Here is an 18,015-nt window from a genome sequence, read left to right as displayed (position 1 = left end):
ACTTTATGAAATAATACTTTTTTGGTTAAATCTATAAGGTAGGATTCTAGGATTCTCTTTGTTTACAATACTGTACAGTGAAAAGTGAATGGCTGTGCCTTGTGAATAAGTCTAAGATGATAATAAAAACTCTCTTGGTACTGGCAATGTCACTCAGGGGTAGAGTATTTGCCTACCATGCACAAGGACCTGTGCTCAATTCCCAGCACAAAAACACAAAACAAAACAAACAAACAAAAAAAACAACCCTGTGTTTCGTATCATATTTTGAAAAGCAAAAGTAATGTGTCCATTTTTGTTTCAATTTAATATTTAATCTAAGGAGTGAAAGCATGGTATTTTATATAAATATTTCTAATTAGGTTTTTCATGTCAGAAATTATTTTATTTACTTATTTTTAGCACTCTAAAATTTGCCGATATGGATGACACCTTATCTTGTGATATGAGATCATAAAAAAAAGAAAATCAAAAAAATATAAATGCAGATTTTGTTCTTCAAAATAAATATATAAGTAAGAACTAAGTTAAATAAATAAATTATTTTGAAAATGTTCTGCAGGAAGAAACAGAAGTATAAGGGTAATTTGGTCGACAATTACAATGATTTAAAAGGAAAACTTAAAAAAATGAAAATTTCAATGGTTCATGCTCAAACCACCAGCTTCTTATGAACCAGTATCTTTAATAAATTACTAGAGAATCCTTGAGGTTTCTTGGAATGCTCGTCCATTGATGATTCCATTTTCCAAAGCCTGGAATAATTCCATTGTAATACAGGCTATTTTTCATGGTTTTATCCTAGAAAGAACAGATTGTTAAAAATAATTAATCCTATCATCCCCAAATTTTAAGGCTTATAGTAGTATTAGTAGCATGAATTCCACATATAAGCAAATAGAAAAAAGCAAGAATCTTAAAATTTCTAAGAATAGAACTTTTACTGAAACAAAATTTGGAGAAATTATAATTTCTATACAATTTTTATTAAATAAAATTATTTCAATGTTTATATCCTTGAATTATTTCTCAATGAAGTTACCTTTAAGTTTTAAAAACAAGTGTAAGGGGAGAAACTGTAATATAACATTGAATTTATGAGGCATGCTTTTATCTTCCCATTAGTGATATTAGGTAGATAATAATTAATTATTTGGGCTACTTTTATAACTCGTCAAAATCATAAGCTTACATTATCCTTTAACTATGTAACATCTCTCTTAGGAATGTCCCTTACAGACAGCCCCCATCTATTTAGAAGAGGCTTAGATTCCTCTACCCCTTGAGCTTGTGCCTGCAGCAACCCTGTAACTTGCTTCAGTCCACGTAATGAAAGGAAACATGAGATACACTATTCCAAGAGGGAGGTGTGGGAGGCATGGAGTGTTTCCTGATTGTCTGTCTTTCTTCTGGAAAGCAGTGCTCCAAGTCTGAGCATGATGCAAACAGGCAAACCTATGTTGGGCAAATGAGTGAGCAATAAACCTTTTTTGTAGAAAGTCACTGGGTTTAAAGGTCATTTGTACAATTGATAAAAACCTAATTGGGATACTGTCATATCTTATTCTATACTTGATTTTGTTTATATTGCCTTCATTTATAAAAACAGAGAATGAAATAAAAGCCATAGGAAATAAGTGAATTTATAAGTAAGCAAAAATAGTAGGTTCCTGCTGCTTGCCTACAATGTCACAGTCAACTCTCAGAATAGTCCTGGAGAAGAGGGAGTTTATAATTGAGTTTTGATGAGGACATTAAGGCAGTTTTAATATAAAATTCTAGCTAATCCCCATGGCTGATGTGAATAATTACATTATAATGTTACTTTAATATATATATAGTAATATAATTAGATTTTAATTCTTGGAATAGGAACATTTTTCAACTATTAAAACACATGTCCATAAAGCAACTATGAAATCAATAATATTCCAGTTAACATTAATTTAAAATATAATATAGTTATGCTGAAACTGTATCAGACCTCAGAAAAACAGTATGGTTCCTATTGTTAACAGAATAATTTTTTGTTTGTTTTTGATTTTAGTTCAGTAAACTTATAGTATTATATATAGTATGTTATTTTAATCCTATAGCACATTTCTTCATTTTAAAGACTAATGTACTTTTTTCCCCCTCACTTATCCTACCATTAAGTTATGTCCTATTTCAGTGGTCTAAAAAATGCACATTAAATTCATTAACATTTTCCCCATAAAACTTGAATGCTAAAGCAGTCTTAATTAAAAACAATTTCTGTAGTAAATAGATACTTAAAAGTAGTAAGCCAACTAATTCAGGATGTGTTTATATTACTTTTTCTATACACATTAAAAGCAACAAGTAGCTTTGATACACAGATTTATAATAAAGATATCTATGATACCATACAAATATGAATTGTTTCATTAGATCTGAACAGATGGAACTATGGAACCAGTGTCCCATAGGCTGAAAAATTCCCAAATTAAGTCTTCGAGATGATAAGTAACTGCTTGAGTTGTTCATCTTCAGAGTGGTAAAGCTCAGATCTGAATCCAATTCAGTCTTCTGCTCTAAAAGATGAGTTCTAAATACAGCATAATCCTATTTTAGTAAGTAGTTCAAAAAGCCCACAAAACTTGTAATTTGAAAATATTGACTGAAATCTAAACAGGAAGAAATGCCTTGATCAAGAGAATAAGAGAGAAGTATATCAGAATAGGGGTCATGTATAGACTCGACACAGACACCACCAGAAATAGCAACTTACTTATATGTACCTATCTTTTATTTATTTTTCTATATTTGCAAAATGATTAGGGATAACTTTCAAAAAGATACAAAAAAAGCAAATAAAACCAATAAAGTCTGACAAAAGGACAATTAATAAGACAGAAAATAATAAAATAAGAAAATTAATCTAAAGGAAGGCACTGCATTTAAGCCCCAAAGAGAATTCTGATGTCATAAGCAACTAAGTTTAAATATCATCTTACAAATTTCATGGTTCCTAATTCCTAACAAAAGAAATCTGTTCATTAAAGTATAATTGTACAATTGATGGTAAGATATAAAATAAATGTAATAACAGATTTTCAGGAAAAAGCAAACTGAGTGGTCCTGAAATTTACTCCAGCATAGTTTATAAAAAAATAACATGACTTTCATTTTCCTACATTAAAAATTCACTTTGGACTTAGAGAAATTTGAACTTAGTCATTCTTGGATATCACTTCCATTCTATTCATAACAGTGTCAATGTCATGGACCTAATGTAATCAGGCTGTTGAGGAGGAACATCTGGTCTCTGCATTGTCATTTATGACATGTTCTGCTTTGAACCCACCCATCTCTTAGCCCTGGGTAACTGCATCACTTGTGAGAACACAGTGTGGTCCACCCTCTGCAGGTACACCACATAGTTATTCTGAAGTGTGTTACCTCAGTGGCTCTTATGAGGGGGCTGGCACAGGTCTACTTTCATTGGGTACATTAAAAAAATTCCTTTTGAAGTTTTGTGAGAAGCTCTTTAAAATTACCTTCATTTTTCCATCATCCATCAACTACAAGAAGCCATTCTCTACCTCAACAGCTTCTCTGGATTGATTGGACGCCCCCACCTCCCACCATTAAAGACCCAATTATAAACACAATGTTTTTGGGAGTTGGAAAACTGGATAATAGTGACCTTCATTATTTTTATTCTTATCATATACTTTGTTAGATAAACATTTTTCAAAAGGCTAACCAGTTTTTTGTTAAGAACAAGGTTAAGTTCTATTGCTTTGTTGTTGATGTTACATTAGACTTGGAATATAGGGTTTTATCATTTATTCAGTTTAGGCTATTGAGTTTTAACAATTGAAACAGGAAAAATGGAAAAAATAAAAAATTATTGTTTTGGAATTTGGGAATTAGAATATAGTTAAAATCTATTGTCTTATACTCTCATTCTCTCTCATAAATTATACATAAAAATTTACTATTTTAACCCTTTTAAAGTGCACAGTTCAGAGGCATTAAGGACATTACATTGCTATGTATTCCTCAGCACCACTGATCTCCACAATGCTTTAATCATTCCAAGTTGAAACTCTTTACCTCTTAACTAATACATTCCCACACTGCTCCCCCAAGTCCAGGTGAGCTCTGTTGCATCTTCTCTCTCTGAATGTGAGACCTTGTATAAGGGGACTTATATGATCCTTGTCCTACCGTGTCTGACTTATTGCACTTAGAACAATGTCTTCATCAATGTTGCAGTATGAATCAGAATCTCATTTTCCCTTATGATATTTTTCCTTAGCTGGAAAATATAACTGTATTTGGCAGCAAAACTGAAAATAAATTGGAATTAATGAGTTTAGTGGACAGAAAATTAAAGCATATCTTTTTGGAGAGAGAGAGTGTGTGTGTCTGGGGAGCTGAAAGGAAACGTGGAAGCTGATACTATAGCATATTGCATTTCCCCAATGCACTGGAAAATTAATTTGAACACTTTTCAGCAAGTTTTCTTTTGTGGTAAACACTGGACATGGAACTTTTTAGATTTATTGCTGGGTTTGAAAATGGACAAAATCTTTGCAATAGTCGCCCTATCCATCCTTTCCTTCTCAAGTTTATGAAAACCAGCAGGTTTTTCTATTAAAAACCTAGTCTTGTGAATCATGTAGGAAGATGTCATTGTTATAAAACAGTGTAGTGAGGCCAAAGACTGCCAAGTTAAACACAAAGGGTAAAATCTGTCCACATATTCCCACACCCTGAGACACTTATTCCAGTGTGAATTGCTTGTGAATTCTGATGACTTAACTTGGCCCACCAAGCAATTTTTTTCTGAGAAGGGCTCAACTGGTTCCAGAAAATGCATTCTTATTGTGTAGTTGATTATGTCTTCTATCAAAAGCAGCAGCTGAAGAATGGTCAAGCCCATTATCAGAAAAGTAGTCCAGCTAAGAGAACTGATTTCACCTGCAGGAGAGCAAGACAGTTGTTTTGGATTCTCAAAATCATTAATTTCAAGTAACCAAAGATGGAAAACCAGCAATCATCCGATGACAAAAGACTTCATTTATTCAGAATATGAAATAGGTTATTTACAAATATAGTTTATATTTTTTATCTTTGAAATGTATGAAACAAATGCATCCATGAATGTCAAGTACTCAGGACAAAAATCAAAGCACCCTAAATACACACATAATGTTTTTCTAGCTATTTATATGCCTCTACATAAATGTCCATAAAATATATATGCTTTTTAATAGATATTTTTAATGTTTCATACGTTTTCCATACATATTCATGTAAATAAATATATGTATTCCATATATATATATAAACTTATTAAAAAACATACAAATTTGAAGACAACTCAGTAGACTTAGCCTTGTACCATAAATAAAAGTCTGTACAACCCTGACTCTATAAGGCAGCACCTGGCAACCTTGTGACTTTTCTTGGCTACATGGGTATCTGGTTACAACATGAGGATGAGATCATAAAGTCCTTTTACTACTGACCTGTACTCTCTTGGTGCTATTTTGTGAAATTGCTTACCTTTTCTGGTACCTAAGAAAGTTCTGACTCTCAGAGACCAAACTGGCTTGAGATCCAAGTGTGCATCCTGATTCCAAAATGCCAGTTATGCCTGTCAAAAGATTCCATTTGTGGCCTGACTTGGCCTTCTCCATGTTGCTATATGTAATCAAATCAGGCTTGGATATCTAGACACAAAATAAATAGCCAAACAACGAATCCCAGAACATTGTCTTTCTATGTGGACTTAAAACTTTGTCATCCATTGTGGCTTAAAACACTGAATTTCCTTTCAAAACTTTTAAGTATAAGGTACTCTTTATTTCACATGGAGTGATCACCTAGCTATGACTGAGCTGTCTGTCCTGCTGCCCTGAATTTCATCTCTGAATTTCTCATCCTTTTGCCACAGATAAGTGGACACCGGCCTTTTGTACAGTTAATTCAATTGGTCTATGTGTAATTTGGACAGACACTATATGGTTTAAAACCTGTTTTAGACAATTCTTGAATTACACTTGACCTGAAGACATATTTACATCTTTATAGTAGGAATCATTATGACTGCTTGGGGTTTTATATTGAAGGAACAATCACAGACTTGTATAGATCCAAGATAAGGCATTACTATAGATAAGGGACATCAACATAAAAATTTTGTTCATGAAGAGAAAAATGAGGGAACTACAACAGCTTCCTTCAGAATACTTTGAATTATATAATGCTAGTATTTTATAAATACCACATCTTATACTGAATCTAAAGAAAATTCTAGCCTCTGAAAGGAAAACTTGGACAAAAACTACAAACTTGCACATTTAAGTATTGTAGTTTTTTTTAAAAAAAATAACAGATAAACCTAGAAAAGTACCTAAAACACAGTTAGCTCTTAGTAAGCATATCCTAAATAAATTATTGAATTGAAGAGCATTTTAATCTATTATAAAAGAGGCCAATCTGAGATGCCCGAATGATCTTTCTGTGGGTAGAATTTATACACCCATCTATTCCTCCAAGCAATTTAGAGAACCTGGTATACATGTGTACTCATACACAGAAATGAAAAAATAAATTGAGAATTTTCACCCATTTACAATAACTAAGGACTTCAGGTTTAGTCTTTAAACATAAACAAGCAAATTCAAGTAATTCAAAGGAAAAAATGTTAGGTGAACCCAATATTTTATTTCATGTGCCTAGTATTTTACCTTTATAATATCCTTTAATGCACATCTCACAATATAATGGGTCCACTTATTAGTATGTATGTGATTTTTATAATTATTACATCTCCCATTAGAAAGACCCAGAAAATCTCTAAAATCAGGGCTGTTGCATTTATATTTACTTCTGATTAGCCAGATACAAAGTAGAGTTTAATGGATACTATTAAGTTGTACGCATTTTTTTTTTTTTTTGCAATTCAGGAAATAATGAGTCATTTGAATCATGGATCCACTTTCATCATCTAACTTATTAAGTTCTACCTGTGTGTCATTTCTTTGCTTGGTATTGGAGCTATTTTTATAAACAAAGGACTTGATTTCAAGAAGCCCAAATTCCTACAAACAGAAGGATCTGACACAAAGTTCTCAAAAACATGATACAGTTTAAGGGATTAATAATAAATATTTCTTTTCATAATAATCTCAACGGGAAGAATAAGCAAGTTTTGTGATTAAAATCAATAGCTGGTATAGGCAAAAAAAAAGATTTTTGCTTCTAAATAATATATTTTATTCAGTCATAAAGACTAGCCTGAGGCACCAGGTCAATTAATATAATACCTTAGTATATAGAGACTTAAGCATAACAAGTGAAATTTAATTTAGTAGTCTCATGTTAATCATGGAGGGTTCAGAAGAGAGCAACAACATAATTAAAGAAAAAGGAAATAAGATTTAAGAAGGGAACTGAAGGACCTAGTGAAATATAACCTTGAGAAGAGACAGCTAAAAGATATTTAATTTCTTTTTTTTTTTTTTTTACATTTAAAGGGATACAGTAGAGACATGATATTAGAGGAAAAGAACAGGTGAAAATGCTAATATGAACATGAACCAATAATCAAAAATACATGTGTGGCTAGAACATTTGGACACTTTAAATTTATTTTAAAATTTTCCCTTAGAATTATGTGCTCCAGGATCTGAAATCACAGACCAAAAAATAACTTACATTGGTTGTAACATAAGTGAGTGAGACTTTTTTTCCACTTTCTTTGTAGGTATTTTCCTGGGGTTGAGTTTTGTAGCATAAATTTGGAGACATTTGATACAATTACTAATACTGAAAGTAATAGTAGTTAATATTGTTAGATTAATTTGAGATGCTTATTAAATGTAAAGATTCATTAAAATAAACTCAGTAAACACTAACATAAACCAATAGCAATTTAATGTGGCCACTAAAATTGGATGATCAGTCCTTGCCTACCAGAACCCTTTCCTTAACTCACAAAATCAGTTAGCCCATAAGAAAATTATAGCTATGGACCAAAACTGAGCCCATAATTGGTACTTTTATTTTTGCAACCTACTGAATTTTTGTATTAAAATTTCAGAATATGTTTTGAGACTTAATGTAGAATAGTTAATTCAGGCATTTTGAAAAATACTTACATTCTCATTTTTTTCTAGTACTTTTATTTGCTTCATTTTCTTTCATGCTAAAATAGATTTTCATATCAACTCACAATTCCACCCTCATTCTTAATACTTTTATTCTTCATTCAATGATTAGATTTTCAACAAAATTCTCTCTTACGAGAATGAATTTGACAGAAGTAAATAGATTGCAAGTATTATTGTCTTAACCATTTTTAGTTCTAACTATTAAAAGATCCCAAATGTTTTAAGGTTATAAAGTCAAAACCTGATAAAAAGTATTAGACAAACTTTTACTCAAATTATTCTTTTTTCCCATTTCTATATTCGACTTCACATTCTTTCTTTGTTTTTCTTATGTGTTTAGTGCTATTCTATTTTATATGGTCTCTATTCACAAGTACATTAAAATATATTTAAAAACAAAAAGGGAGCCACATTTAAGACATTAACAAATAATACTTCAGTATGTCACCAAGTGCCTAATTGTAAATTATAGCCCATACTAATTTGTTTAGAAAGGACTTTCAGAGGGAGCTAGGTGCAATCAGGAAATGTGTAATAGAGAGTGTTAATTGCTATTTGAAGGAAGACTAGACTCTGAAAATTGGTTGAGGAGTCAGGGAAACACAAAGAAGAGAAAGGAAATAGAATTTGGAAGAATAAGAAAATTAAACTGAATAGAATGGTCATAAAGACAAAGTCTTAGAAAGGAAAATGAAGCACCAGACTCTGGATGTTTGAGAAAGCCAAACTGTGTCGGAATGGCAAAGGGGTTTAACCAAAGACAAGAATGGCAAGGATATCTGATAGTAGATCTGCCTGGTGTATGTAATAAACAGGAATCATAAATATCAAGTATTATTCATGAGAAAATTTAATTTACAAGAACCAGCAAGAATATGTAGAAAGACTATAAGGAAAATCCAGGAGAGATGTCTTGACTGTTGTTAGGAATACTGAGAACTATGTCCCCCCAATTTTGTACCCTCTAAATCTTTATTAATGTGCTATGTAGTCACCCTACCTCTTCAAACAGTACCCACCCCCCAGTGCTGGTAGAAATGCTCCCCATCTCATCACTTCCTTTATCTTCTGGACAATTTAAACTAAAAGTCAGTTTTCTGGATCAAGTTGGTGAGCTATGTTTGTGCAAGTGGATAACCTTACAAGATACCAGGAACTGGTGGTGCGAGCAGGTTCACACTCCATAAGTCCACTGTGTACATCCCTTCCCAACTGCACATGCACTGACATTGTACTGGGAACTTTAATTTAGTGATGATGGACATATATCTATCAGGAAATTGGCAAATGCTACAAATCAAGGGTTTTTTAAAAATGTGGGAGGAACAGTTTGTTGAATATTGACTAACATACCACAGTGTACAACTAATGTGTTCTTCCATTCTTTTTCTGATTGTTTCTTTGTTCTGCTTTTTAGTGAATAAATCAGAAAATGCCTACAGCAGATTTATTTTGCTTTCTTCTGGCAAGGCTAGAAAGCATGAACATGAACACTGACTTTCTCTTCTTGTTAATGCATGTATAATGTCTACAAATTATGAAGTTTGATGTGCTCACTCTCATGAGATTGTTTTAGTCCATGTGTAGGTGTTCTGATATTCTCTGATGGATAAACTATAGGAAGAAAACAAATCAAGGTTGACTTTCACAACAACTCATTGGCAGCAGAACAGACATTCTGCCAGGACCAATCATCAAATGGCAGGTAACAAGGAGATCTTTAACAAGAATTTCTATGGCAGTTGAACTTGCACAGTTGGCAAAACATCCCATATCTTAGGGCTTGGGATAAGAGCAACAATCTCAGATACAGTTTGGAGAATCACTCTTTATAAAGTTCTCTCACAAGAAGTTTAATGAATTTGAGAGTCTGACATATCCAGCTAGAAGCCCCCTGAATTGTTTTCTAAGTGTCTGGCATCACTGTGTCTGGCAGCAGGTATTTTTATAGAAACAACAACTCAAATAAGGAAAGGGCTTTCAGCTTCCAAAGCTGCCAAGAAACCTTCTCGCAAGGAGATTTGGAGTGACATCCATAAAGTTATGGTATATTTATTCTGGGCCACCTCAACAATAGAAGCATCTACCAATGTTATGTTTGTCTTTCATTCATTCATTCAACATAAATATTGAGTTTTCATTACATGACAGCAATGCGCCCACATTCTCCCTCACTGAAATCAGTTTAGTAGTGAAACTGACAATACACAACTGCAAGTCACTTCAGAAAGGTGTTTCAGGTGAGAGAAAGAAGGGTCTTTTAGATAAATGAAAGAAGTTCGAGAGGGCAAATTTGGTAGAAACAAAATTTTTACAAAATTTCATCCAATTAAATAAATGAGATGTAGACTTTAGGAAAAATGAAAAATATTAAAATATTTAATTTATTTAACTTGATGTAGATGAGTAAAGAACTGGTAAAGTTTTATTTTAGAACCAACTAGAATTTAAAAGGAAAAATACTTAAATATTTCAACAATAGTATAAACCTTAAAATCTTATTATTCTAAAAAATGCAGATCCCTTATTGGAATAAATCACGTCTCACTGATTGACAAGAGTATGAATGAACTCATAAGAATTAGCTTAGAAAGAACACAGAATTAGGAATTTATCAAGGCAAAAGCAAACTGCACCCTGCCAAAGCTTGCATCATTGCAGATGGTTATGGGAGGGAGTTTCACTTGGGCATTAGTCCCACTCTTTTTCTCACTGTTCTCTGCTCACCAGAAATAAATATTTAGAAAGGTTTTCTGATACAGCCCTTCTTAGTAAATGGGTAAATGTCCCCTATCTACCACATACACCTATAATACAAAAGAAAGAAATGCTTATGGGCTTAAATTATACTGTTCTGCAGCTCTCACCTGTGGGATTCCAGACCCAGGGACCAACATTGAATCTTTGGAAAAGCCATGATTCTTTCTTCTATTTATCTGAGGAGTCCATGGTTCATTGAAGTATTTCTGTTTTACAGATTCTTTTTGCTTGTTTTGTTCGGGTGCTGAGAGGACTGGATCCAAGGCCTTGTGCATGCTAAGCATGAATTTTACAAATGAGCTGCATTTTCTGTCCCTTTTTATTTTACGAAAATAAAACACCCTCTTTAAAATCTCTTCCTGACATTTGTACTTCCTGACATTTGTATCAATGATGTGGTGTCTCATACCACATTCATCTAAGTGTTAGCCAGAAATATAAAGAGTAGTTGCTACTTTAAAAGACAGCAAAAGGTTGGGTGCAGTGGACCTTGCCTGTAATCCAGCTACTCTAGAAGCTGAGGCAAGACGAATGTAGATCTGAGACCAACCTTGGCAACTCAGTGAGGCCTTGTCTCAAAATTAAATAAATAAAAGAAACAATCGGAAAAATTAACAAAATAAATAGTTGGTTCTTTGAAAAAATAAACAAAATTGATAAACCCTTAGCCACACTAAAAAAGAGAAAGAGGGAGAAAACTCAAATTACTACATTTTTATATATGTGATGAATCCTCAGAAAGAGAAATTAGGAAAACTACCCCATTCACAATAGCATCGAAAAAAATAAAATACTTGGGAATCAATCTCACAAAAGAGGTGAAAGACCTCTACAATGAGAACTACAGAACACTAAAGAAAGAAATTAAAGAAAACCTTAGAAGATGGAACGATCCTCCATGTTCTTGGATAGGCAAAATTAATATTGTCAAAATGGCCATCCTACCTAAAGTGCTATACAAATTCAATGCAATTCCAATTAAAATCCCAATGATGTACCTTACAGAAATAGAACAAGCAATTATGAAATTCATCTGGAAGAATAGAAACCCAGAATAGCTAAAGCAATCCTCAGTAGAAAGAGCGAAGCAGGGGGTTCGCAATACCAGGTCTTCAACTCTACTACAAAGCAATAGTAACAAAAACGGCATGGTATTGGTACCAAAATAGACAGGTAGATCAATGGCACAGAATAGAGGACATGGACACAAACCCAAATAAATACAATTTTCTTATACTAGACAAAGGTGCCAAAAATATGCAATGGAGAAAAGATAGCCTCTTCAACAAATGGTGCTGGGAAAACTGGAAAACCATATGCAACAGAAAGCTTGGAATGGAACCACCTTTTGACCCAGCTATCCCACTCCTTGGCCTATACCCAAATGTCTTAAAATCAGCATACTACAGAGATACAGCCACATCAATGTTCATTGCTGCTCAATTCACCATAGCCAGATTGTGGAACCAACCTAGATGCCCTTCAGTTGATGAATGGATAAAGAAACTGTGGCATATATATACAATGGAATATTACTCTGCCATGAAGAATGATAAAATTATGGCATTTGCAGGCAAATGGATGAAATTGGAGAATATCATGCTAAGTGAGATAAGCCAATCTCAAAAAACTAAAGTACGAATGATCTCCCTGATAAGCAGATGAGGACATATAATGGAGGGTAGGAGGGTTTAGCGTTAGGGTTAGGGTTAGGTTTAGGGTTAGGGATAAGGAGGGTAGTAAGAATGGAGGAAGGAAGGACTGTATAGAGAGGAAAGAGGGGTGGGAGGGTGGGGGGGAAAGGGAAAAAAATAACAGAATGAGTCAAACAACATCGCCCTATGTAAATTTATGATTTTTAATTTTAAAAAAAAATTAAATAAATAAATAAGACTGGGGTTGCAGCTCAGGGTAAAGCACCATGGTTTTTAAACTCCAGTTCCACAAAAGAAGTCAGGGGCAGAGGGGAGGAACCAATTGGTACATTGTCTTAGATCTTTGTTATTTATTTTCCTTTTGTATTTTCTACATATTTTGGAGACTGTGTTTCTCAGGTGTGCCACAGTATTCGAGTTATTCTTGTTTTTGTCTCTCAGTGCATTTAAAGTTGTGCACAAAAGAGATCTTTAAAGAGTTTTACCTACTCTATGTATCTTATATGTGGTGTTGGATAACTAACTGATGGAGGTGGTGATGATCGTTCTGAAAATTTTTCAGTGCCAAAACTCTGGATTAATCCAGCAGCAATGTGAAAATCTGATTTTTCCCTTTGACATACATATTACAAAATAAACACAGTTTTAACTTCTCTTTGCAGCCACATTCTATAGCCCAAAAAGAAAATACCCTAAAATTACAAAGAACTCATTACAATGAGTTGAACACATCTGAGAAACCTAATATAACTGGAATTTGTATTAACTATCTGTGCTACTTAAACACTTGATCTCTGGACTTGATCTCTGGAACACTTGTTCCATATGACAAGAAAGCAGCAATTTTAGTTAAGGCAATAAGTTGCACAACACATATAAACTACTTAGCACACAGTATATGCTTAATATATATATCCCTCCCTGTAAATTTGAAGAAAAAAATTGAGTTACCATACAGAAGTAATTTGCATGTCTCTCACAAGATTGTACTAAGCCACAAGAATTTATATATTTTTCACTTGAAATATTTTGTTTAACATGGATTCATTGTAATTAGATTGTTCTCCTTAATATTTGCACTCTCCGATGTTACTCTTTTAATATTGTCTACTAAAAGGAAAGAATTGGTTATGCCAGATATTTCTGTGCATAGGTGGTAGTATACCTTGAACTCGTTCCATTCCTTTTGTTTTGCCTTCTTCAGATATTCATTTTTGACATCTTCCTACAAAAAAAGCATAAGATTAGATTGATGAACTGAACCAATATTTTTTCAATTATTTAGCAGTTCATTCTGTATCTCTAACTTCTAAATTTATCATCCAAGCAAACTTTGAATGCACATAAATGTGGACAGCTTGGAAATAAGAGCAGATGAGTTGAACAGGCACATAGTAAAAAGAAATGAGATAACAAGTAAATAATACATCAGATATGAAGAATAAAGTTAGATCTTTAAAAAGTCTTTTGAAATATAGTTTTATTGGTACTTATAGTGAACAACTATCATATAATGTACACAATTATGTATAATTTATAATTTGGCTGTATTCATTATAAAGTGAGATGTACCCAAACTTTCCTCTCCTGCACACAGTCTTTTCAGGCGTTCTTCCTTCTTAATAACACTACCACTTTATAAAACACAAAGCAGGTAAGAAACAGAAGGGTAAAGTTGGACCTGTTCCCCTTTTTTATATGAAGATTTGACCAGCAAGATCTCTATAGTGCTATGTAGCACTGTTATTCCATTTTGCCTGTTAATTACCCTTTTTGCTTCTTGTAAACTTTAAATACAAATTATAAATATAAGTGAATATTTTCCCACATATATCTGGAAAAAATGTTTATGTAATCAGTGTATAAAAATTTAAAACAACTATCTTACCAATAATCTTCCATAGAGCTTTTAGTTATCAAATGCATAACAGCATTTTTATAATTTAGAAGAATGTGATTATACATCTATTGCATTTTACATATTTTAAAACACTAAACACACAAATACATAAATAAATTTCTTAAAAGGAAAAGAGAGCCTCACCTAACCTTACAATTATTCATACCTAGCCTACAATGGTATCTACAGTCTATGGATGATCAACTTAATTCAAATGATAATGAATTTAGCTGCATACCTTGACACATAATAAGAATAAAAAAGTCATATAATTTCCTTTCTGGAATATGGTCTTTCACATAACAGTAAATCTTCAGTGGTTCAGCATGACCACATAGTAACTTGTGATAGTTAACAAAAAATAAAATAAAAATAGAGAGCAAGCCACATAGTCATTCATTTTTTAGCAAATATTTCTGGATTCAAACTACACTAATCAGAATTTAAATGTTAGATAATTCACCAGACATACTAAGTATCTAAGCTTATTTATTACTTGTTTTTACTTTAGTCTTCAGAAAGCACCAGTTTACAATGATTCCTGGGTGATAAATTCTGTATAAAACTACTTTGTTTTTATTTGAAGTCTGGTGATAGTTTGGCAATCTCCATTGAAATCATGCCTGTAATGACTCTCAGTGTGAAACAAACTTTGGAATTAATTGTGGTGGATATGGCTTTCCTGACATTATTATTCCTCACACAAAGATAATGTTCTGGAAAGCTTCACATTGTAGAATAACTAATGACCCCATTCTCTTTTTGGCAATCCAGTGGAAACAAAAAACAGATGTTCAGCATTAGCAGATGTCCAGGGTGACATACTTAACATATGCAGGGAGTGGAAATCCTAGATCTTCTCACATGTGTGAGAAATGCTGAACAGGGAGGGACCCAGGATTCCCAGTTAGCATAATTTGGTTGTGTAAGAATAGAATTTCATTCATGTATTAGATAATGATATCCTCCCACATTCTACTCTCCGAACTGTGCCCAAGGTATTCTTTTTTCCAGAAAAGTAATGATCCACAATTTAAAGTCATAATTATTCTTTTTTATTTTCATATTATTTCTTCATAAAGTAACAAAAGTCTATAATAGTTAAAAATTTATCTGCACCATCAAAACAAATTCTGAAATTTATCTGTTTTATTTCCCGAATTCCAAATGGCCTCCTTCATTATTCATTTTGGGCCTCCTACAATGCAGTCTTCTCCATGTGAACTTCCCTTGTTCTTCCAGAAAGAGTACCTGGTAGTATGCACTTATTTTTCTCTCCACTAGAAAATTTGTGAAGAAAAGTCATCTCTTCATTACCTTTCTTTTTCCAGTGTCTAGAATAGGTGAGATGACAGGTGCTCAAAAAATAGTTTTTCAATAAAACAAAGAGGATTTAATATATACCAAGTCATTTTTCTTCTTAAAAGTTGTATCTTTTTTTCTTTCCCTTTTTGGGGCAGAAGAGGGGTTCTTCAACCAAATCGGTGTCTGAGTACCCTGCATTTGATAGACAACCAACCAACAAACATCATTCAACTGAACTCTAGTCCCTTTATAGATGATGTTTCAGATGACTTTTTAAGATATAAATTACATAAAATTATGTACTTTTCCTACATTTTCGTTCAATAAGTTTTGACAGTTATGTATAAATGTGTTACTGTTAACTATGAACAAAATAGGGAAGCTCTGTCATCCTGGAAATTGTCCTCAAAACTTTTTCCATCATGGAGGAAACCACTTACTGATTTCTATTACTATAGGTAAGATTGGACTATTTTACCAGGTGAAATCTTACAATAGGTGCTTCTGTGTTTTCAGTTTTGTTTCCATTGCCTGATTTCTGTAAGAATCTCTCCTGTTGGTACGTGTAAGTTTGTTACCTTTATTCTATTGTCATAGTGAACCACACTTTGTTGATTCATTTTCCTGTTGATGAATATGTTAGCTTTTAGTCACTAACACAAAATACTTGAAGCAACTTATAAGAGGAAAGGTTTATTTTGGTGTGTGGTTTCAGAGGTATCAGGTCATGTTGAAGGCCTGTAGTGAGACAATACATCATGGCAGTAGTGCATGGTGGAGAAGATCTGTTTAACCTCAGGTTGACCAGGAAATGGAAAATGAGGAGCTGGGGTCTCAATATTCCTCTCCAAGGTCATGACCATTATAACCTGACTTCCTTCCATGAGGTACCGTCTTCTAAAAGGTTCTACTAGCTTCCAACAGCGCCATTAGCTGGGGACCAAGCATTTATCACATTGACCTTCTGGGGATACTTAAAATTCAAACTAGCAATGGATATTTGTGTTTTTCAATCATTTTATTATTTGGATTTGGACTCCTCTGAACCTTCTTATGAAAAAAAAAATTGTGTTCATTTCTTTTAATCCCTTGGGATGAATACTTAGTAGTGGAAATATTCAGTCAGGGGGTTTGGTGGACTCACTTTAGAGGCAATAGTCAAATCTCTTTCCATGCTGGTTGTGTAATTTTACACTAACATCAGCAGTGTGCAGTAGTTTCAGTTGATCTTTGTGACACATGCCAACTTACAACACTGAAGTCATGAAAATATTCTCCTGTGTTTACTTTCAGAAGCTTTATGTTTCTGAATTTTCTGTGCAAGTTTTAGTGTTTGATCTGCCTAGGTTTATACATCTTATTATTTTTAATAAAGTAAGGATAAGCCTTGTGGTTCATTTTATCCATTGAAATATTCAACCATATTTTCCTTTTCTTACATGTTAGCCATTTCACTGAATAATTTTGGTTTTAAATTGGATTTCCCTAATGACTAATGATGGTGAACATTTTTTCATGACTTACTGGCCATTCTCAGATTTTTTTTTTTTTCTGTGAAGTGCATTTTCAAGTCCTTTGTTCATTTTATAATTGGGTATTTTATCCTCTTACTATTTTTATGTAGTAGTACATTATATATTGTGTATCTGCATCCCTTTTCAGATTTATGCACTATGCATATTTCCTAGTTCTTGGATTTCTGTTGATTGCATTAATCCTGTCTTTTGAAAAGGAGATATTGATAATATTGATGAATTTGTTAATTTTAAATTTATTTTTTAACAAATCCATTTTAAAAATTATATTTGTGGCTTCCTATGTGATGCTTCAATATATGTACATATGGTATAATGTTTAAATCAGGGCAAAAATTCCTGTCTCCTTAAACATTGATCATTTCTTTACTGTGAAAACATTCCAAATCTTTTCTTGTAGCTTTTTTGAAATATACAGTATATAAGTGCTTTCTGTAGTTCTCTTGTTGTTCTGTGTGCTATTGTGCACTGGAAATCCCTAATTTTATGTAACGATAGCTTTTAGTACCCAAGGATCAACCTCTTTTCTTCTCTCCTTCCCCTAGTCTTCCCATCTTCTTGTAATCACCTTTGTGTGCTCATCTTCTATGTGATTGACCTTTTTTGGATTCTACATAAGAGTGAGACAATGTGGTTCTTGTCCTTCTGTGTCTGGTTTATTTCACTTAACATAAAGAACTCCAGTTCTAGCCATATAGTCCCAAAGA

At 33.0% G+C, this 18,015-nt stretch overlaps 1 protein-coding gene across 1 annotated transcript in view; it reads right to left on the bottom strand.

The window, feature by feature from the left end:
• Nucleotides 1-571: 571 nt before the first annotated feature.
• The window catches only part of LOC306665268 (uncharacterized protein), a gene marked incomplete at its 5' end in the record, with an annotated part of 145,909 nt that continues 128,465 nt past the window's right edge, over nt 572-18,015 (bottom strand). The window contains 2 exons of the mRNA XM_079146638.1: nt 572-801; nt 13,734-13,793. Of these exons, the coding sequence (XP_079002764.1) occupies nt 685-801; nt 13,734-13,793 (177 nt within the window). The 3' untranslated portion in view covers nt 572-684. The remainder of the gene's footprint in view (nt 802-13,733; nt 13,794-18,015) is intronic.

The sequence above is a fragment of the Sciurus vulgaris genome (assembly GCF_902686455.1).
Source record: "Sciurus vulgaris genome assembly, chromosome: 1".
NCBI classification, from domain to species: domain Eukaryota; kingdom Metazoa; phylum Chordata; class Mammalia; order Rodentia; family Sciuridae; genus Sciurus; species Sciurus vulgaris.
The sequence above is the reverse complement of the archived record's forward strand: the minus strand, read 5'-3'. Positions and strand labels throughout refer to the sequence as shown.